At 34.3% G+C, this 22,148-nt stretch overlaps 3 protein-coding genes across 5 annotated transcripts; 2 read left to right on the top strand and 1 right to left on the bottom strand.

Annotated features, from left to right (window-relative positions):
- Positions 1 to 1,161: 1,161 nt before the first annotated feature.
- LOC130621346 (uncharacterized) lies at positions 1,162 to 2,459 on the bottom strand. The gene is made up of 2 exons (XM_057436639.1): positions 2,272 to 2,459; positions 1,162 to 2,167 (listed from the first exon to the last, which is right to left on the bottom strand). Exons 1-2 carry the CDS (start codon positions 2,457 to 2,459, stop codon positions 1,162 to 1,164), a joined length of 1,194 nt encoding a protein of 397 aa, XP_057292622.1.
- A 1,973-nt stretch (positions 2,460 to 4,432) lies between these two features.
- LOC130622353 (glutathione S-transferase 1-like) lies at positions 4,433 to 9,504 on the top strand. 2 transcript variants are annotated; one of them, XM_057437811.1, is made up of 5 exons: positions 4,433 to 4,546; positions 6,274 to 6,428; positions 6,628 to 6,845; positions 7,364 to 7,474; positions 8,847 to 9,504. In XM_057437811.1, exons 2-5 carry the CDS (start codon positions 6,290 to 6,292, stop codon positions 9,048 to 9,050), a joined length of 672 nt encoding a protein of 223 aa, XP_057293794.1. In that variant the 5' UTR covers positions 4,433 to 4,546; positions 6,274 to 6,289; the 3' UTR covers positions 9,051 to 9,504. The 2 variants fall into 2 exon arrangements, with proteins under 2 accessions (XP_057293794.1, XP_057293795.1); XM_057437812.1 differs by having other exon boundaries at positions 4,514 to 4,561.
- Positions 9,505 to 11,491: 1,987 nt separating this feature from the next.
- LOC130622122 (adhesion G-protein coupled receptor G6-like) lies at positions 11,492 to 21,902 on the top strand. 2 transcript variants are annotated; one of them, XM_057437527.1, is made up of 15 exons: positions 11,492 to 11,606; positions 13,191 to 13,223; positions 13,413 to 13,664; positions 14,047 to 14,619; positions 14,705 to 14,884; positions 15,989 to 16,045; positions 16,416 to 16,460; positions 16,630 to 16,859; positions 17,236 to 17,388; positions 17,638 to 18,133; positions 18,379 to 18,604; positions 19,027 to 19,292; positions 19,656 to 19,731; positions 20,199 to 20,626; positions 21,503 to 21,902. In XM_057437527.1, the coding sequence occupies exons 1-15, from the start codon at positions 11,567 to 11,569 to the stop codon at positions 21,610 to 21,612; spliced, it is 3,165 nt and encodes a 1,054-aa protein (XP_057293510.1). In that variant the 5' UTR covers positions 11,492 to 11,566; the 3' UTR covers positions 21,613 to 21,902. The 2 variants fall into 2 exon arrangements, with proteins under 2 accessions (XP_057293510.1, XP_057293509.1); XM_057437526.1 differs by having other exon boundaries at positions 21,500 to 21,902.
- The last annotated feature ends 246 nt before the right edge of the window (positions 21,903 to 22,148 follow it).

Genomic DNA, 22,148 nt, shown 5'->3' with positions numbered 1-22,148 from the left:
GTTGTAAAAAAAGTTTTTATAAAATGGGAAAAACAAATAGGTGCGACTTAAGGGAAGATAAATATTTAGCAGAGGCTGTTCGAAATTTTTCATGTCTGTACGACAAAAGTTGCAAAGAGTATCGAGAAAAAGATCGAGTGGCAAATGCTTGGAAGAATGTTGAGGAGGAGTTAGGATGTGAAGAGGGTAAAGTTTATCTTGTTTGTCAGTTCAATGCGCTACATTTTTGCGCTGTTAAAACTTGAGCGTATTCAGCTTGTTCTATTACTTATTTGGAAAAAAAATGTTTTTAAATTCAACTGTTTTAAGGTGAAGCTATTCGAAGATGGGACAACTTGAAAAAAAGACACAGCAAGAAAAAGAATAACCTAAAAAAGAAATCTGCATCGGGATCAGGTTTGGCTGACGTTGAATCATGTGTCAAAGATTTGAAAGAATACTCTTTTTTATCTTGGCTTGATAAGCATTATCAAATGAGAGACACAAAATCAAATATAGCGGCTCCGGAGGATGAGGAAGATATTGATTCTTATTCGGAGGCAGCGGTTGAAGATTATTTAAATAACGAGAATGACCCTGCTACAAAATCACCAAGTTTGGCCAAGATGACAACTATTGATCCACCATCTGTTACTTCAACAAAGAGGAGCGGGCGTAAGAGTACGAAAGAAGAAACAGAAACGTTTGCTTTGAAGAGCATCGGCGAGGCTTTTGCATTGAAAGCAACTCAACGTGGTAGTGCTAAAAAGGACGCAGATGGCCTGTTTGGGGAAATGGTTGCTGAAGAATTAAGACAAGTATCTGGGCGAAGCAAGATTATGCTAAAGCACAAAATTCAAACCGCAATCTATGAATGTCAAATGGAGGCTTGGAATGGGTCGCAGCCTAAACGACAGCTACACATGATGTCCCCACCCTCAACTCCTAGTTTTGGTAATTCTCTCCATTTCAACGCCTATGGAAGTCCCGTATACCAGCAACAGCAGCCATTGCATGAAGATAAAACCGATCATAAAGGGTATTACACAAATTTGTTAAATGAAAAACAATAGTTTTTTTTTGCATAAAACAAAACTGTAAATACAACATTGTAAAAGGTCTTTTCAAAATATTTATGTACGCCTTACATGTCGGTACTGCCATTCAACAGCACCCTCTTCACTATTCACAAAATCCTAGATTGCTTCCCGCATTTCTGTACATTACATAAGTCATAAAGACATCCTTCGTTCTGCCCCACCTGTCTTCTCCATTCCCCAGGCGTAATCTCCCCATTCGTGTCTGTGCTATCAACAAAACCATTTGGACAATACATTGCGGCTTCAGTTTGGCGTAAGTAATTGTGTAAAGCAATTGCTCCGAGCGTAAAATTTTCAACATTTTTACCGATGCTTTTATTGGGTGGCTAAATATTCTCCATCTAGCCCGCAATAAGCCGAACGCATTTTCAATAACACGCCTGGCACGAGAGAGGCGATAGTTATATACTCTCTCAGGCTCGTTCAGCTTGCCAGGATATGGGCGCATCATATTTTTCTTTAAGGGGAAAGCTTCATCTCCAACTAGAAAATAACGTAATGGGTCAAATTTACATCCAGCTAGTGACGTAGGTGGTGGGATTTGAAGGGATTGATTTTCCAGTTGCATTCCAATTTGACTCTTTGATAAGACACCACAGTCGTTGTTACTTCCATATTGTCCTACATCTACGAGAATGAAGTTGTACTTAGTATCACAGACTGCTAATAGTATGATGCTGTAGAACCCCTTGTAATTGTAATAGAGCGATCCTGAATTGGGAGGGTTTTCCATGGCAATATGATTCCCATCGATTGCCCCTATACAATGTGTGAAATTCCACGTGTCTTCGAATTCATTTTCGATTCTTAACCACTCTTCTTTGGACATAGGGGGTCTTACATATTCGCTTAGGTTCTCCCAAATTGCTGCAGCTGTCTCAGACAGAATTCGTGAAATAGCACTCGCGCTAATGCGAAAGTTGAATGATAGAGATTGTTGAGAATCTCCTGAGGCAAGATAACGTAAAGTAAGAGCCAAGCGTTCAGCTGCAGGAATTGAATTTCGAAAATTTGTGTCTCTTTTTTGGATTGATGGACCTACCAGAGACAATAAATGTTCGAATCTATCAGGAGACATTTGAAGAAATCTATGAAATAAAATATTAAATAAAGTTTCAAAGAAAGAAATAATAGAAATGCTCTCCATAACTATCAAAAGGAAGCAATCTTGGAACTAAAATTTACTAGATACCTAAAGTAAAATTCTCTATCGTGCAATTTCATTTCTTGAAGCAGTTGATTATACACTCCTTTCAATTCTCTTTCTCTATAAATTTGACGAACCCAAGAAAATGGCGATTTTCTTCGTCTCTTTTTCCTTATACTTCTAATGACTATTAAGGCATCTACAGCTTCTTCTTCTTCTGAACTGTCTGCCATCTTGAAATGTGTGTGTTCACATAAGAAAATTTCGCACAAAAAATAATTTGTATTGGCATGCTATCGAACTGAAACTTATTTGCAGCCAACCTCGAACCCAGGGCCTGTAGCGTTTTTTGATATGAGGATGAAACGCGTACGAGGCCCTGGTACAACAGACTGAAATTCGCCCAAAATTAAGCATGCAGAGAAACGTAATGTATGCGTGACGTTTTCGATCGAAGATGGTGTTCTAGTGGCGGGAGGGTACTTTAGCCAGCGCTACCTATAGCTACACTGTAAAATTACAGAGTAAATACAACCCTTAATGGCTTTCTAGTCATTTTGTGGTGTATGATACATATAGTATTGTATAGTGGAAACAATCCACTAACTATAGGTTTTTGTGATTTTCTGGGATAGCCACTTTAAATGTTTATTATTATTCTTATTTTAAATATTATAGAATAGAATTTCTAAATTTTACATCTACGTCAAAAATAACAGATGATGCGATGGAACCCTTCGCAATTTTGGAGAAAATTCAAAGATCTCTGGAGTGTCGAAATTTTCCTGACCTTAACTTTAAACCCAAACAAGTCAAGTGCTTGGAGTCCATAGTAAGAGGACAGGATGTCATTGGGGTGTTTCCAACAGGATATGGGAAATCTTTAATTTTTCAACTGTTACCAGATGTCATGAGAAACAAAGACGAAAAATCTTCAATTGTCATTGTAATCACTTGTTTAAACGCAATTAGGACAGATGTTCATCGCACCATTCCATTTGACTTGTCAGCTGCCTTTTTCCCATCAGTGAAACAACAAAAATAATGTTTAAAAATTGTGAACAGCACCGATAAATTTGTAACGATGCAAGGAAAGTCAAAAATAACGTGAATTAATAAATATTTTCTTCATAAACAAGTTACCAAAAAATCTGCGTAATGCTCATCGCCATATTTGTTGTTACTATAAAATGCTGTGCTTGCAAAAAATACTTCTGCATTTATTATCTTTTTAGCATAATTTAAAAAAGCCGTATACGCATTCTCATTGGTTGAGTAAGTCTGTTGTACCAGGGCCTCGTACGCGTTTCATCCTCATATCAAAAAACGCTACAGGCCCTGGGTTCGAGGTTGATTTGCAGCGTAGAACTCCTGTCGCACTAAAATTTTGTGTAATTTTAGAGCGATAGAAAGATTCGCACTGGTGGAAATCCGCCTTTATTAAACCTAGCTCAAAGAATTAAACAAAGTTATTAACTTAAAAGTTGTTATGGAATTATTAAATTTCTGCCTAGCTACCTTCATTCAGACACCTAGAACCACATTATTATTTAAAGATTATATATAGCTAGCCATTTTTGCACCTTAGAAAATCAACGAAATTTTGCAACCCAGTGGTTGGTAACCAATAGATTCAGTAAAATACACATAACTAAACTGCTTGAATTTCAAGCAAACAGCAGCCTAAATAACATGATTGTATATTTATACATGTGGAAAACAATCACGAGCAATATGCAAGCAGTTTGTCATCGCAGCGTATGGAGAGAAATAAAAACACGCTCGTCGCACATATCTGTGACGTCAAACGCCAAGATCGCTTACCTCTGCAACGCTATATATAAAACTTTGGTTTATTGAGACAAATCTCATTAAATTTTACACCCAGAAAACCTGTCCATTTGAGGGTCACGTGACGAGACTCCTCCAGGGCCATGTTAGTCTCGCCGTCCCGGTTAGAGCAAAGAGACAACAGGCGCTGGGAACGAGGTTGTGGTTGGACTTATTTATATTTTTCGGCTTGGATCTTCTCTGCTGGTCTCTTATTTTCTCCGAGATAGTTACGAGTATTGCAAAGCTGTGCAAAAATGTGATCAATTAATCTTAATGATATCTTGAATGAACAGAATAAGTGCTGACTGTAAGGCCCGGTTTCCACGCATTTTAACTTGTATAAACACTTAGCTGCAGTGTAACCTTTTGATTCATGAACGAAAATGTAAACCAGGGTAAACCTGAATCTTATTTGTTGAAATACTTGATATGTAACATTCCTTAAGCACATTTACAAGAGAGCAGTAGAGACACGCGACAACTAGAAGTAAGAAAAACAAATGTATAATTTTCTTTTTTTCTTTTTAAAACATTTAACGATAAAAACGTCATTCCTATTTATGTTGGGTAAAACCAAGGGAAATAAAAACCCAGGGCAACTTTTTAGAGGTCCTCTCTGCTGTGCTATCCTGTGCAAATAAAACACCTAACGAAAAGTTTAATATTTATATGCAAGTACGTTTTTTAAAAAACAAACAAATACGATATATTTTATTTTCATATTTCTGCGACAGGCACGCGATTTCAGAATTAGCATACCATCTTTAATTTTTGGCAGTGAGGTAAATTGGACTTTGAACCCTCTTTTATGGCGCGAAACCCACAAAAAGTGCTAGAATGTTCTGTTGAGAGATTGCAGCTTTTCTTGAATGTTTTTGCTTATTTTTCGACGTCATATTTCAAGTCTTTTAGGACTTCGTATCAAAATTATGTAAAGTTCCAAAAAAAGCTTAAAAATAGAAACAAAACAATGATGAAGGCTTACAAATAAGAACAAAGTAAGAAAAAAATGGTAAGGTTAAAATTTTACCGACAACAACAACAAGAAACAACGACTTGGATAAATACAACTTTCACAGTGCCGTAGGAAGAAAGTTTGTTTTGAAATCTATTTTAGTTTGCAATAAAATCAACGCTACGAATTGGCTTTTTAAGGGGCGACAAAACCGCCTTTAAAAAAAATTTATTACAAGCTCGTGAGCTTGTATTAAAACGCAAATGTGTCCTACAAGAATGGAAATTTTTGCCTCTCTGAGCACCGACACGGGAGTAGTCGTGTGTTCGAATCTCATCTTGGTAACTATTTTTACTTTTTTTTTCTTTTTACTATCTCGCCCGCGAGGACATGTTTACAGACTGACCTAACGAAAATTGAAATTTCGAGAAATTTTCTATCAATATTATTGCCTATCCGAATAGCAAAATATGTCGTGTCTAACTTAAGCTTTTTATACACTTTTTTGGCGAGGTTGTTTGCGTATATCATACGTCTTGTTGTACTTGCCCCCAGCTTCCTACAGCACTGTCAAGGCAGAAGTTTTGAAGAATCAATTATTGCGACTTAGCATAACTTGTACTTCAGAATGTACTAGAAAATAAATAAAGAACGCTGAAAATATAGAAAAAAAACAAGAACAAATTGAAGTGAAGCTATTTATGCGTCGCTAATATACTAATCAGTAGAGTGCAGTGCTCGATCCGTGGTCCCTACGCTACATGTGACTTGTTAGCGGTAGGCGTATACAGGTAGATAAATGTTCAACACATCACACCCTTTTACCATTCTCTACTGATATTGGTTCACCCTGATCGGATCTCCTATCATGACGGGCGGGTATGTGTGTAATCCAATTGAAGTAAATCTACTTAATAAACGAAATTCAAAAAAAAAATTGTATAAACCTGAATGGCATGAACTTTAAATATTAATATTGCGGAGGGGGGGGGGCACTGTAAAACAGTCGCTTCCAGTGCGGGAGATCTTGTTGTGCTTGCACGCCTTTCGTAGTTCAAATGGGGAATCTAAATGCGCTAGGACCTCCTTCGCAGGACCCTCGTGGATAGGAATACAAATAGGAACTGAAGAGGCTATCCCGAGTAAATAATTTCAATAATAATAATAATAAAGTGATTGGAGACTCGAAAGTGTTTTTATGCAGGATAATTACGCACCTAGCGTTTACACTAGAGAAATCAATGTTTTGTTTTTCGTAGAGTATTCATTTACAAAATGGCGCCAAAATACACTCTTCACTACTTCGACTTACCAGCTCGTGGCGAGCCTATTCGAATGCTTTTCGCAGTTGCTGGTGTTGAGTATGAAGATAAGAGATACGGCTTTACTGACGTTCCCTCGATAAAAGAAAACGGTAAGTAAACAATTTATGATAAAACAGATTCTTAACATTGACTCCAAATTTTTGTGACGAAATTAAAAGAGAGGGTTTGGGTGATAGAGTTGAGAATGGCTCATTTATGCTATGCGGTCAGAAACTCTTATTTATACATAATACAGCTTCAATCTTTTTAAGTGAAAGATACCTCACTAATAATATTTTTATTTACTAGATAAATTGTTTCCCATGGGACAACTTCCTTCCCTCGAGGTTGATGATGAGGTAATTTGCCAATCTCATAGCATTACGCGATATCTGGCAAATGCGTATGATTTATATGGCTCCACCAATCAAGAGAAAGCAATTATCGATCAGGTGTTGGACACATTGAAACACTCGCAAGAACAATCATTGGGCGCATACTTCTGGAAAAACACGGAGGAGGAGAAGGTAAAAAATACAGGTTGTATAAAAAATACAGGTTGTATAAAAAATACAGGTTATATAAAAAACACAGGTTGTATAAAAAATACAGGTTGTATATAAAAAATACAGGTTTTACAAAAAATACAGATTGTGTAAAAAAATACAGGTTGTATAAATCGAAGTTATAAAAAAATATTTTAAAATGTAAGTAACAAGTGCTGGCCTTCACAGAAAAACCTTTACATGGATAGCTAACTGCGTGTATAGAATCTCATATAATAGTAATAGCGGAATTTAGACAAAGTCGGAAGGATTATCAAGACACTTAATTGTAAAAATCAGTAAACGAGACAAAGCAAGTCAATGTCATTTAACCTGATTCACCTTTTTCCAAAACCCTGAATATTCCCTATCGTCAGTTAAATGTATAAGAGAATAGAAAATAGAGATTACGAAACAAATTCAGACTGAAGTGTGATAATGCCTGATTGTACCTAGCATTATACATTCCACTTTTTCAATTGACTATTTTCTTCACGTAGAACAAGCAATTGGAAAATCTATTTGACAACTACCTTCCACGAGCATTTAAATTGCTGGAAACGTTTTTGAAGAAAAACAATGATGGAAAAAGTTTCTTGGTTGGAAACAATGTAAGTATATTTCTTCTCTACTATCTTCTTCGCATGGCTTTCATGAAGAGCAATTTCCTAATAAATCACTTTGTATGTCGATGCTTAAAATCTCTAGGTTATTAGAGTTGTTGGCTACGGCGTTCTAGCAGTCAAGCTCCTATCTGAGCATGCGCAATTTTTTCTGACTGTAACACCTGTATTTTGGCACTCTTTGAAGTTAAGACGAGTCAACCTCCAAGCGTTTACAATTGGTCAAATTTAACGACCAATGAAAATTCAGAAGACGCTGCCATCTTTAATGTAATGGAAATTGAGCATATTGAGCGACGACATTCAAATGTTGGGAGCTACAGTCATAAACCGTAATAGGAAGCAGCTTTAAAACACGCGTCGCAGTTAAAAAAAAAATCTAACGCGCATACTAAAAAGCAAATATTGGGCGGCCTTAAAATACCTGTTTTGGGAAAATTATTTTATTTTTCTTGTTATTTCTTTTATTCTTTTTTTTCTCTTTTCACTTACCTTGTAGAATATACTTTTCTTTATAAAATTAATTTCACAGAAACACCAAAAGCTAACAAGTTTAAAAAGTTTGCGGAGGTAATTTGGCAGCAGGTTAGACAATCATACTGCAATAAAATCTCAAGTTGTGTTATTAAAAAAATAATTATTAAAAACTTAATGATGGAATTCTATTTAGCGGATATGTTGTTTATAAGAAACACACCACCATAACGGGCAATTTTTCAAATATTCGTTAATAAAAGACAGCTAAAATTTTTCCCCAATATATGCCTTTTTTAGATTTTCAGATTTAATATTAACATTAATTTCAATATTTTTAACATATTTAACTTTTTTTTACGTCCATCGTTACGACCATTTTCGGTGAAAAGCGGTCGTTAGTTATTTATTTTATGTGCCCAGAGCTTACAAAAAACATCAAATGCACCCATCGATAGATTATAGCCTTTGAAGGGATTGGACCTCTATTTTCCAGTCAGCCTCCTATGCAACACTTCTTTGGTCTTTATGACGCCCACAATAAGGACACAGTGTATTCTAAAAAACATTTTATATAGAAGATATCGATCGTTCTCGCAGCTATCTCCTTCTCGAATCTTTTTAGTCTACATCATCTTCACGAAAAATTTTTAACTCGTTTTTATATAATATATAAATAAATTTATTACTTTTATTTATTACTGTACATGCTTTTATTAAGAGAGATTTAACATTCCTTTAAAAAAAAAAAAAAAAAAAAATCTAGAAGAAGACCGTAATCATATACAAATATTCCATAAATATCTTTTATATTCCTTAAGTGGTGATGAAATATTGTGCTGACTGACGATTTTCCCCCTAATACCAATTAATATTTTTTTTTCAGTTGACACTGGGAGATGTTATGATCGTCAACAGTATCGAGACGCTGCAGTTGCCATACAACTTAAAGAAATACGAAAACTTTATCGATAAATATCCTGTACTTAAAAGTTACAATGAAAGAGTGAGAAATGCTGGCAAGTTGAAAGAATACTTAGAAAAACGTGGTCCGCCCACGTATAGTAGATTGTTCACTCCTAAATTTTAAGATTTTAGAACACTTTTGTTTTTAGAAAATTTTGTTAAAGAAAAAATTTCTTCTTCCTACAGAAAGTGTCTTTTTAATGGAAACACTAAAGATGGGTGTATAAGACACGTTGAAAACAACAACAGTATTTTTATATGGAAAATGTTAAGTACTAAACACGTACAGCCGAACAATAAACATGCCCCAAAAAAACAGGTACAGTTAACTCCCGGTAACTCGAACCTCTATGGGACCGAGGAAAATAGTTCAACTTAACGAATGTTTGAGTTAAACGAAGCTTCTGTTAAGTCGAATTTAGTCTAAAATGAAATTATAGTTTGAGTTAAAGTTACCTGGAAGAGGTCCATTGGCTATGAAAAAGGCATGCAAGTCCCTTGTAAATTGAATTTTCCTTTACAGACAACATTATCTATCTGTATTACATTAATAAAAATTAAAAAAATTTAAAATCTGACATTTATGTAGTCTTTGATTTTCTTTTCTCCAGTAAAAAGTCCAAGTCGAAGAATGGGTCCAATGTTCGAATGTTCGAGTTATTCGAGATTCGAGCAGGCCGGAATTTTTTATAAGAAAGAAGAAAGTATTAACAAGTTCAAGGGACCCAAGAAAATGGGTTGAGATAATGAAAGTTCGAGTAATCCGGTTTTCGAATTACCAGGAGCTAACTGTATAGAAATAAAATACCTTCAATGGTTTCTTTAGTATCTGGCGAAATGTAAAGAAGTGTTACGAGTGACGAGAAAACCTTTTAATATCAACTAACATTGTCAAAATTACGCTATTTACATAAATAAATAGATAAATAATAACTAATAATTTTCAATAACAATGTAGTTGATACTTCGTAGTAAGGGACCCTTTTTTATAACACACCGTACTTGTTCTCAGTAAACTCTCTGGATGGCGTATATATTCAGATAAAAGTTTATCAAGGCACGTCCATGCGTCTACTGAGAAACCGAGGATCTTTGCTATATTTGTTGTAAAGGATAACAAACAAAACATTCATGAACACCACCGGTAACAATGCAGTGACAAAGGTAGTGCATGAGTTAAGCCCAAATATCTTAAACCTTTCCAAAAACTTTATACATAAGAGGTTAAATAAACAACCCAAACGTCTCTTTAATAATAGCCGTATTTTGTCTGTGTGTCCGCGAGAGCCGCGTCCCGTAACGAAATCACGAAATTTTTATAATGCGCACCAATACCTAATGCGATATATTTTTATCCACTTTGTTGCGACGAGAAGATATAATGGACGGGCGAACCCGTGGATTTTTCCACGGGCAACGACTAGTCACGTATATAATCTCCTATTAGTACCTGCTTAACTTTTAGTAATGGATCTCATATATTGTAGTCTGCGAAATTAAAATGTATACTTTTACATCAGAATTTTAATACCATCATTTCTTCCAATCAGAAAACCTTCGTCACCATCTTTATATCTGACTTCAAATTCCCATTCTTATCAAAATATACTCTTTATGTTTAAGATAAAAATCGCTTCATGTCCGTTAGCATTTGCTGACAAATTTCCCTCATTTAACATTCATTTAAGTATGACACAAGGTACTCGAAAGATAACTTTGTTATACCAAAAACTACTCCGAAATTGAGAATCTATTCCATAAAAAATAAAGGACCACTATTGTGGAAGAGAATTTTAGACAATAATTGTCAAATGAATATTGGTTTAGAACAATTTAAAAAGGTATCAAAGAATCTCATGCTCAAAATTGAAAATGATGTAGCTCAATATTTTTAATCGTTTATCCTAATTTAATTCAATATTTTTAAATTTTTAACACATTGTAAGCTGTAAATAGCTCAACCAACGGGGCTTGATGATAAAACGGTCCACGTCTTCTACTTGCTCCGGCCAATGTATTTATAATTTTAGTAACCTAATTGTATTCTTTTTTAACTGCGAAATATATCTTATCTATCTATCTATTTAATTTCGCACAAATTTTTTTTGAAGATCACAAAAAAGAACATTTGAGATTAAAAAGTGTAAAAAAATAAGCACGTCCAGCTTCTGCTGAAATTTAGACGTTCTGATACTATAAAAAGTGGATTGCCTATAAAATAACGTATATTAAAATGACAAAAACAAAACAAAACTTCAAAGTGAGTCATGTAAAATGACGTCAAACCTCGTACCATCGTATACTATCATGCTCCAACTTTTTATTAATTATGCAAACACATTCATTAATTATGTCAGTCTATTCAACACTGTTTAACCACGAGTTGTTGCTCACTTGGTTTTTTTGCACTCTTCAGTTTATAAATATTAATGTTTGAGAATATATATCCCCCTGAATAAAAACGCGTTGGGCATTTTTTCTACTAAGGCGTACGGTTTGCAAGGGGGTTATACACAGTGGCAAGTAGGTAAATATTTCATTAATTTGAAGATTTAATATCGACGTGAAATATTTTTTTTACGACAAAGCTTTTTTAAAGTTGCCGCCGTTCATGTAAACCGAGGAAATTGATACCACAGAATGAAACTTCTGCTGATGTTGATTATTTCCACCAAGCTTGGTATATATATATATAATTTTTATATTTATACTTTAAATTTTTGAATTTAAAATCGTATTAAGTGGCATCATATTGATGTGAATTTAAATGTTGGACACAGTTTGTTTTGAGAAAATGCTTCTCTGGAGTTAATAATTTGACAGCTCGAAACTTTTTGCCATTCGCTTTAAGTCTCGTTTTCAATTAGAGGGCGAATATTACATAACTGAATACGCAGTTTTTAGTAGGACTTTAGAGGCCGAGCCTACTGTTCTTATTATTCGAGTGTTATTTGTTTTCATTATGTTCCCAACAACTTCTCAATAATAACAACAAGACGTATAATATACGTAAACTAGCTCGCCAACAAAGTTTATAAAAAGCTGTCTATGAAATTGTGATTTCTGTTACGAAGCTGGAGTATGCTGACTGACAGGAAGAAGAAAGACCACAAGCTCCACCTAAAATTTTTGAAATTCAGTAAACCCTCCCCCCCCCCCCCAAAAAAAAAAAAAAAAAAAAAAAAAAAAAAACGGGTTATAAGAAAGTCACTTAGTGAGAAAAAGCAAAATAAAGAAAAATAATATACGATCTTAATTGTTCGAAAAAGGAAATAGCTTTGGTTAAAAAAAAACAAATTACTAGAAAAAAGAAAAATTACAGCCTATCATTCATGGTTGAAAGTTAACATTTTGATGTCACTATCATGTTCAGCATACTTTTTTGGTTAACTTTGCCAAACTTTGTTGAAAATAAAGTAATTTTAATTTTCGGACCAATTTTGGCCTAAAATGACATTTAGGTGACAAAAAGCAAAATTTCGATGTCACTATTATGTTCAGCATTATTTCTTTTTGTTAACTGTGCCAAATTTTGTCGAAAACAAATACCAATTTTGGCCGATGACTTCTAAGTACTTAGAGAGTTTAGGTATGAAGTTTAAATTTGTGACGTTTCAATTGACCATTTGGTTAGTTAGTTACGAGTTGGAAACACATCCTCGCAGGCGAGATAGTAAAAAGAAAAAAAAAAGTAAAAATAGTTACCAAGATGAGATTCGAACACACGACTAATCCCGTGTCGGTGCTCAGAGAGGCAAAAATTTCCATTTTGGGGCGGACAGCTGTATTTGAATACCCTAGCATCTGCGAGCTAGTGTAATAATATCAAAGTTAGCTAAAACAATGTATTTTCCATTTTACAACCTAATTTGGTTACATTGCAGAGTTTTCTATTAAAAAGAGTAGTAGCAGTAATAGACGTTAAACACAGTTGCTAACAATTTTAAGGTGAAGTCTGGAATCATAGAGGTACAAAATATTTGTCAAATAACCAAAAATCACTTGGTCACTTTATCACCGATTTTTGTACTAATGGGGTTTGACCACCTTTTTCCGTCGCAGGTTCACATGTTGCAGTAAGGGTGGCGTTAGCTGGCTACGTTATTTTAAAATGCAGATCCTTGAAAAAATTGGATTGAAAAAAAAGCGAAATACAGTTCTAGTGAAAACATCAAAACGATTTAAAAATCGTGAATAAAATCGTGATAAATTGCGGCATTTCCTCGTTATTATTTCATTGGTAACTTCTCTATCTGTATTTTAGCACTTCTCGAATCAATATCAACAGAAATAACAGGTAATGCGTAAATATATTTGCACTTAAAAATAATTCTTTCTTTACATTCATTACGTAAATAATTTTGGCGCGAATTCTTTCACATGCATTGTTGTGCCTAGTCTCTTTTGAAAGAGTTATTTGCATTACGGTAATTCTGATTGCAAGTTCAGATATCTTTAAATGTATTTTAAAATCTTTATGTTGTAGGAAATGTCTGCTCCCGAAAATTTATCTTATTATGTTGGGACGGCAATCTTGTTAAGATAACGCCATTCAAATGCTCCAGCAATAATGAAAGTAATAACAAATGCAGCGCGTTATTAGCTTTTCACGAGTTCATGATCAAAACTTGTGATAGGAAGATTCAGTGTAGAATAACAAGATCTGCAGAGATAGATGATACATGTGGTATGTTCAACAACAGTATCGTAATAACGTACACATGTGAGGCGAAAAACGGTAAGAGAGCTATTGCAAGGTTTTTAAAACCTGGAAAACTTCTGAGAACATAATTATTTTATGTTACATTATATGTGGAAATGAATGAAATAAAATGATGTGAGCCATTTTTTTCTTTTTTTATAAAGCCTGAAAAACTTAAGGCAGTTTGAACCAAAATTTAAAACGCTACATGTCTTCATATTGTATATGCATTGAAATATCTTATCAGCCCTTTCATAGTATTGTACCCACAATTGTGGCGCAATATGTTGAGATAAGACAACAAATTCAAAGTTCGTCACCGTTTGACCGTTTGACGCTTTTGTTCCTTATTTAAAAAATAAAGAAAATAATGATTTTGTCTGTATATTAGCAGGGATAGTTTATCTTGTTTTCACAGCATGGAAGTCAGTCCTACCTACAACATCAAATTTAGTCGTCACTTCCAATACAACAACCGGAAAGTTTGCTTTATCTAACACAACTGGCATTGACTTCCTTGGCAGAAGTTCTTCTACTGAAACCAGCTCGTCAACTGAAGCAAATGATGAAATATTGATCAACAGAATAGCATTAGCAGCTACAACTACAACTAAAACAGCAAAAACAACAACAACAACAACAACAGAAGCGATGACTGCAGAAACAACGGACTCAGAAACGATGGGTGCAGAAACGACGGCAACAGAAACAAAGGCCTTGGAGACAATCATACCAACAACGGACACAAAAACCAACTTACCGATAAAAAAGCTGTCGACACAAACGGAACAAAATACGACGGAAGCTTCTCCAGTAAAAAGTTCAAGAAAAACACCAACCCAAACATTTCTTTTGACGGAAAATAGCGGCACATCCACGTCAATGGGCATAACTACCGACGAAAAAATGACGCTGCAAAAAGCTTCACCGGCTAAAACACATGTGACGAAAGAACATTCGTTACAGATAGATGAAGTTCCGACACTATCCAGTAAGTAATGTTTAATACGAAAAGTCCAATACTTTCGTTTTCCTCCTACAGTTAATTCATTTGTTTGTTTGTTTTTCACTCTTAGCAACCCGCCTATGTCACTATAGAAACAAGACTGCAAAACCCGACGGTAACTACACATGGCCAGACCATCCAAAATGTTTTATTCAATGCTCGAATGGTAAACAGAATTGGGAATGTTGTCGACCGAAATCGTATTTTTATGTTGCCAAGTGTAAATCATGCTTTCGTGAACCAAACCCCAGTAAGTGTAAATGCTCCATAAAACTTTATTATTATTAATCTTTTTGTTAAAAAAATGATATGTTATACACTATTTTCTTATTTAAAAGGTATGTGACCATACGCGCTTTAGAATATCTTTTAAAAGAATATCAGGCTGGGATTAACGCAAAAATTAAGACTTTATTAAGCATGCTGATTTTTCAAAGATAGAATTATTATGGAGCTTTTTTTTCAACTGCGCATCAGAACTAATAAAGCATCCACCACCAAATGGGTCGGGTTCTTCAATTTCCACGTGCAAGTCTGTCTCTACATCTTCTAACTGGTTTCTAACTTCATACACAGAATAATCTCAGCCTGTAAATTGATAAAATTTAAGAATATTTCAGCCTGATCTGATTTTTATCATTCTTACTTACGAAGAAAACGTGTATTAACGCCTTCGCGAATTGATGCCTTAGACAATACACGCTTTTTTATAAGCAACATCTTTTAAGCAACATAAGGTTGATCTCTTTTAAAAAACGAAGCATCTTGTACGCAACAGCCAGTACAAAGTGATTAAAAAGTCATGGCAACTTGTGCCTCAAATTACAGTGCTGCTTATATGGGAAAGCCAGTAACTCAAGAAATAAACGTCCAGTCTAGTAAACAGTAACTCCTGGTGAATGCTTTTTATTAGGCAACCAGCTCAAAGATTCCAGGCACTTCCAAAGCTTTAAGAAACTGTTGAGTTGTACGATTTGAAAAAAAAAACCTTCTGAAAAATTTTCAACGTTATGATAGACCGTTATGTTTTCCATTACTAATGTAGTCTAGATACATGCTCAGTGCTACGTGGCATCATTTTTTTGTCAAAACTCCTTTTAGATAAGCCTGGTATGTTTAATTTAAAGAGCTTTAGGACAAGAAGTTGCGAGCCTTAGAAATCAGCTTTAAAAATTTATATTTTACCATCACTGAATTAAGAATCTGTTAAAAAACATAAATAGTACTAAAATTTAAATAAAAACTAAAAAATGTTGTTGCCTTACTGTGGAATGCATGGGAGATAACGGACAAAATGGGAAAAAGATTTCTGTATTTTTACAGGAAATACTATTTCGGTGCTATCTTGTTTTAGGAGACTGTCACAAAACACGTGCATTGACAGTGCAAACCAAGTTGGAAAGCACACCAGGTACGCTATACACTAGATTGATACAAATACAACATTTGTAGGTCAATCTCTATTATAATAGCCGTATTCCGTCTGTCTGTCTCTGCGCGGAACCCCCGCTGAGTTAGAAAATTATGTTACGGAAACACGAATGTCAAATGCGATATATTTTTATCCGCTTTGTTGCGACGGGTAAACATAAAGGACGGGCGAACCCGTGGATTTTTCCACGGGCAACGACTAGTTTATAATAATACTAAGAAATTAGTCGTTACTCGTGGAAAAATCCACAGGTTCGTACGTTTTACATACTTCTCGCTATCGAAATTTCGTGAAGGTTTAACACGAAGTAGCTATTTATTAGCGATTTCAAACATATTTTATTTTACAGCTCCTTCTGTAGAAACAGACGAACCAGTGATAGTCAAAGCCGAAGGTACGGTGTAATTTTGTCAGTTTCAAAAGCCCTCCGCCCCGCATGATATATCTCTCCACCTCCCCCCTCAACCACCTCTCACATGATTTACCTTGTCATTACATTGTTGACTCTCATTATATTGGCTCTTATCCCATGATAACTACTATAGCGCTGAAGAATTTTTTAGGATATTGTGAAGTTCAACTTGTTGGTGATGCTAATAGCAGAGGAAAATATGAATTTCCAAAAACGAAAGCTCTCGAAAAAGTTGTCCGCACTTGCATATATGGTGGCTTACATGGAAAAAATAATTTCGAAAGGTTTTGTTTGTATGACAAGTTTAAAGGTGCATACTGGTCTAAATTAGACTTAAGTAAATGTGCACCCAAAGATTTGGATTTAAACAACCTTGAAAGGGTAGGATTTCATTTTGTCTTATTTGATAAGCATCTTCACGTTTTTTGCAGAGTTAATTCACTATCTACAATCTCTGTAATAAATTACTTCCGACGAAAATACTAATTGAAAAGAAAATATTTCGTTGGATTTGTTGGAAATGTTTCAAAATATCTTTATTTTAAAAATCTCGTCTTTTTTACTAAGAACATGAATATGGTTCATTAGTTCAATTAAATACCTCACAAACTCACATTCTGCTTGCGATGTCAAACATGGAGGAAAGCAATTAAAGTTAAAATAGTGTTTTTTAACCAATAAAAGACCTATGAAATATGGTTTGTTATTATGTAAATAATGCACAAGCTTTGAGTTAAACTTCTTCCCTTACTTTTAGATTACTGTGAACCAAAGCAATATTTTAAAAGTATCCAGCTCTCTTGCGAAAATCGCTTCCAAAAAGAATCGTGGTCCAATCAAAGAGAAGCAAATCAAAATGATCACTGGATTGATAAGCAAGATGTTCAAATTAATCGGATCCGACGAACAGGTAACTTACAAGTTTGAACTTGTCACGTGGTCAGTTAACCATTGCTGTCCTGATTATCACCCACCAAAAACCCCTTTCTTTGTCTTTTTAAACAAAAAACTCGCCCCAGACGCGTTTATGAGTTTTGTAACCTTATTGCGTGGTCAAGTTATCCTGCTTGCATCATCGTTTTTCCACATGCTTTTATAGTCTATTAAAAAAATCATCTTTTTCCACTACATCAATGGGTAATTGATTATGTTGCTTCAGGTTGCTGGAAATATATTGACGGTTATTGATTCCTTGCTACAACAGCAAAAAGAATTGAATTCTGATTCAGCGTCTGTATTACTCCAGCAAGTTAACACCCTGGGCAGCTCCTTTAACTTAAAAAAAGGTCAACGTTTTATGGTTGTTGCTAAGAAAGATATAACATTTGGTGTGACCAAGGTTGATAAAAAAGAAGTGAAGTTTTCTGTTTCTTCCGAAACTGATATGATTGGTTCCTTCAATAACGATAAAAAGAACGTTGAATCAATCTCCGTACCTTCGTCCGCCGTAAAAAACATTAAAGAAGACACACAAGCCTATTTTTACGTTTTACGAGACCAAACATTGTTTCATAGAAATGTTGACATACAAAGTAGTATCATCTCCGCTACTATAGTAGGGAATAAAATCAAAAATTTAAAAGAACCTGTGGTAATAAAGTTAAAAAGAAAAGGAAACGGAGAAGGAGATATATCATGCCGATTTTGGAAAATAGGTATGCGTTTGTTTTGTTTGTTTGTTTGTTTGTTTGTTTGTTTGTTTGTTTGTTTGTTTGTTTGTTTGTTTAACTTTTAAACAGAGAGACTACTGTAGCTGTAAATATCTACACTAAGTTAAAGCACCCAAAAAATAACTGCGATGAAATTTTTAAACTTGTAAATTAGCCATACATAAAATATAAAATCCATTATATACAGTAGTTGTTCAACGTGCATCAGAATCTCCACATTGTTTTCTTAGTAAATTCTTCATACGCTACATGGTCAAGAGAAGGTTGCTACAAGGCCAGTACATCTGCTGATGGTATTGTAACATGCAAATGCAACCATCTAACCAACTTTGCTTTGTTGCTTGATCCGTTACAACAATATGAAAACCCAACCGAGTTAAGAGTATATAGTTTTGTGGGCTGCTTAGTTTCTATACTTGGATTGGGATTAACTTTGATAACATTTGTCTGCTTTGCGTAAGTGTTTAGTGTTCTGTTTTTTACACACTTATTGCCTTTACGATTTGCGCAACGTTGAAATCTTTTTGTATGTTAAGTTTCCAAAGTGATTTCACAGACTATTGTGTGAACATTGCGAAATAAAAAAACTAAAAGTGGGGCAAAAATGGAACAAAATGGACATGGGTTTAAACCTTTAGACCCCGAAGCTTTTTTTCAAGAAAACTAAAAGAAAAAGCTAATTTTTTTTTTATATGGGCCTATGCTTTGATGTTACACAAATGGGTCATGATTTATCGCTAATAGACGTGTCGGTATTTTGGCTTTGTTTTGAATCAAATGTGCGTTTTTCGAAGCCTAAGGGTAAAAAGAGCTTGCCTTGTATATGATCAATCCTTGATAATTTTTATAATTTATTTTGATTATTGTCTTTTTTTTAGCAAACTACGCAAAAAGATTCCCGCCAAAATCTTGATATGTTTATGCGTGTCACTGATGTTTTTATTCATCGTATTTGTTGCGGGTATCAACCAAACGAAACACGCAGCTCTTTGCCATATAATAGCAAGTTTGCTGCATTACTTCACCTTAACCTCGTTTTCATGGATGCTGGTGGAAGCGTTAAACTTGTATCGAACGATAGTAAAAGTATTCACACGTGGCAATGACGCTAGATTCTTTAAATGGATGTGTCTCTATGCATGGGGTAAGAGGTTTGACTTGCTGTTAAGGAATATCACAAAAATTATTCGTGAATAAATGTGGAATATTTTGATAGATGCAACAGGATAGATGTGGACAAAATTACAACCAAGACACCCTCCCGTGGCAAGAAATGAAAGGGTTAAGCTTGTAATATTGGCAGTTGTTCTTGACATGCAAATCTCTCTACTTGCGCGTTTTTAATTTCTTTAGTAGCTTAATATTTGCTTAGAAAAAAGGGTAAACAAAGTGAATTTACCAATCTTACCAACCTTTTTGAAACCAATATTAAAAAATTCCTCAAAAATTTACGAAATTTGCAAAGTTGCATTGGACAGCGACTGCTATCTGGAATGTTTTCTTTTAGGTATTCCTCTTGTAATAGTGGGTGTGACTGGATATCTAACACGTGCAAACTTTAGACCTGGTTACCATACTCAATTGTAAGTATTTTTCTATCTTAATAATTGGAAGTTGTGATCTAACAAAGAAAAATACGAGTGTCTTATTCTTTTGTTTTTAAATTAGCTAAGCGATAGCATCAAGTTGGTAACTTTGTTAATGCATGAATATCTCAGCTAGCTAATTACTTTACAAACTGCCTCTTGTTACGAAAAAAAAAAGATTATTTACCTATCTACGTTACGGTCTTCTTATTCAGTTTGTGACCGTGAAGTAAAAAAAATACTCCAGTGATAGCTCTTTAAACTTTTTGACTTTAAGTGGCAAAATGTTACTTAAAGACTGACTTTGGTTCAACTCAATTTGTTTGTACATGTCAGTATTTCTACTGAGGATCATATCCCAAATTGTGTTTGACTTAAAAGGCATAGCTTTTAAAAGTTGTTGCTAAATCTTGTTAACCTCCATCGCAGTACTTCTTTTAAAAGACATCCTTCGTTCTTACTAGTTGTATTGTGCAAGGAGTCGCCTTCTACTACACCTTACTTCTGCCAGTATGTGTGGTGTTGGTGATCAATTGCGCCATCTTTGTTCCTGTTATAAAAGGGATCACAACGGGAGATAAATTACTAAAAGATTCCATCCAAGATCGTCAAATGATAAACGCAAAACGAGCGAAATCATCTTTCGCAGTGATCATTGTATTGGGTTTGAGTTGGATATTCGGTGTTTTAGCTGTTGGTGATTTACGAGATGTATTTCAGTGGCTGTTCTGCATTTTATCCTCGTTTCAAGGCTTCTTTATTTTTCTCATGTTTGTTGTATTCAACGTGGAAGCAAGAAAGGTATGGAAAGGAATATTCGGTGGTTTAACGCGCCAAAAGAAATATACAAGTAGTATGAAAATGTTGCAGAGGAAGAACACAAAAAATGAACGTGAGTAACTTATTTTTGCGTCGACTACGAAGTCTTTTCATTACAGAATAACTTTAAGCGCGAACGATGTAAGAACTTAAGGCTTGTAGACTTATAGCTATAAATATAGCTTGCAATGTAACAGGGGACATGTTATCCAGGAACCGGTTAAAATATGATGACACTGTTTGGAAAGTAAACTAATTTATTTTCTCTTTTTATATTAAATGGTTTATAACATTATTAGAGAAAAAACCGCGTGTCCATAGGATTTTGCAATGCATTTTTACAGAAACTCAAAATGGCAAATTTAGACACATTGATGAAATTCTTGAACTTATATTAAATGATAGTGATGCTGATGTTGACTTGGGAAAGGTGATGACGATAAAAATGATGTAGGTAATGAATGGGAGTACGAAGAAGGAAGTTGCGTGCCAGCAGTTGATGAATTAAGATTTTTATAATTTTCCCCAAAAAATACCTGCCATTTTTGACCACGTGACCTGAAATAATTATGCATATATAATTTTTTTAAAACATTTAGTAGTAAATTGTCTGATGAAAAAGGGTGATTTTTGGGGGCCAAAAAAGATTACCAATTGCTTAATTTGGAACAATTTAATTATGGTAATTTATGGTAAAAATGTGATAATATTGCGCAGGAATAGAGAAAAAAAACCCTTAGGACTGAAAGGGTTATTTTTAAGTGAAAATGAAATTGTCGCCCTAATTAGAGGTGCCGCCTACTAGAGATTCCGTTTATCAAAGAGAGAAGAGAGAATTAGAATCTAGCGCTCTTAATATCCAAATTTTGTATTATTTATGCTTCAGCTTTGTTTATTTTCAATTTTGTAACCAATATTTAATACTGATATATAACTTCTTCCATAGCAGCTAGTATTACAATCAATGGAGAAGCATACGGCTATAGCGATGATCACGTTTTCAAAAGTAATGATGATGATGACGATGATGATGAATATGAGGATAGTGATGCTGTTTAAGTAAACATAGACAAAAATTGCAGAATATCAACAAGAGATGTTTTTTTGTGAATGACGTCAGTTGCACAGATCTGGATCTAGTTATAATATGGATGTATAAAAGAATTTATACCATCATGGTCTTATAACAAGAAAGAGAAATATAAAGTAAAAACTTTAACTAACTATTAAATGATATAAAGAATATTAATATTGTGGTCATTGTATTTTATTTAACTATGTTAGTATTAATCTTAGCATCGTTGTTAAGACAGCTAGCGAGCAGCTTCAAAATTTGTGCAATTTTTAGATGTAGTGCGTTTTTTATTTAGAAAGATATTATTAAAGTATTTGTGTGGGCTCATATAAAAGCTGCACCAAATAAAAGTTGTCCTGGAACCATCAAGAAAGTATTAGCTGCTAGAAAATATAAAAAATAAAACTAATGAAAGTAGTTACATAGAACATTGTGGTTTGTAGAAGCTGATACGTATTCTCTATGACAGTTAATAATGATTGTATTGTTTTCCAACTCACTATAAAAAAATTAAAAAATT

Source organism: Hydractinia symbiolongicarpus, chromosome 12 (genome assembly GCF_029227915.1).
Source record: "Hydractinia symbiolongicarpus strain clone_291-10 chromosome 12, HSymV2.1, whole genome shotgun sequence".
Classification (NCBI taxonomy): domain Eukaryota; kingdom Metazoa; phylum Cnidaria; class Hydrozoa; order Anthoathecata; family Hydractiniidae; genus Hydractinia; species Hydractinia symbiolongicarpus.
This window is presented reverse-complemented; position numbering and strand designations above follow the sequence as displayed.

What these genes read in the sequence shown, in the direction of transcription:
- LOC130621346 (XM_057436639.1), bottom strand. Translation starts at nt 2,459, where the DNA reads ATGGCAGACAGTTCAGAAGAAGAAGAAGCTGTAGATGCCTTAATAGTC. An exon ending in GATAGAGAATTTTACTTTAG is followed by an intron (nt 2,168 to 2,271) that starts GTATCTAGTAAA and finishes TTTATTTCATAG; the next exon opens with ATTTCTTCAAATGTCTCCTG.
- LOC130622353 (XM_057437811.1), top strand. Translation starts at nt 6,290, where the DNA reads ATGGCGCCAAAATACACTCTTCACTACTTCGACTTACCAGCTCGTGGC. An exon ending in TCCCTCGATAAAAGAAAACG is followed by an intron (nt 6,429 to 6,627) that starts GTAAGTAAACAA and finishes TTTATTTACTAG; the next exon opens with ATAAATTGTTTCCCATGGGA. An exon ending in AAAACACGGAGGAGGAGAAG is followed by an intron (nt 6,846 to 7,363) that starts GTAAAAAATACA and finishes TTCTTCACGTAG; the next exon opens with AACAAGCAATTGGAAAATCT.
- LOC130622122 (XM_057437526.1), top strand. Translation starts at nt 11,567, where the DNA reads ATGAAACTTCTGCTGATGTTGATTATTTCCACCAAGCTTG. An exon ending in AGTGATAGTCAAAGCCGAAG is followed by an intron (nt 16,461 to 16,629) that starts GTACGGTGTAAT and finishes AGAATTTTTTAG; the next exon opens with GATATTGTGAAGTTCAACTT. An exon ending in ATGCCGATTTTGGAAAATAG is followed by an intron (nt 18,134 to 18,378) that starts GTATGCGTTTGT and finishes TTGTTTTCTTAG; the next exon opens with TAAATTCTTCATACGCTACA.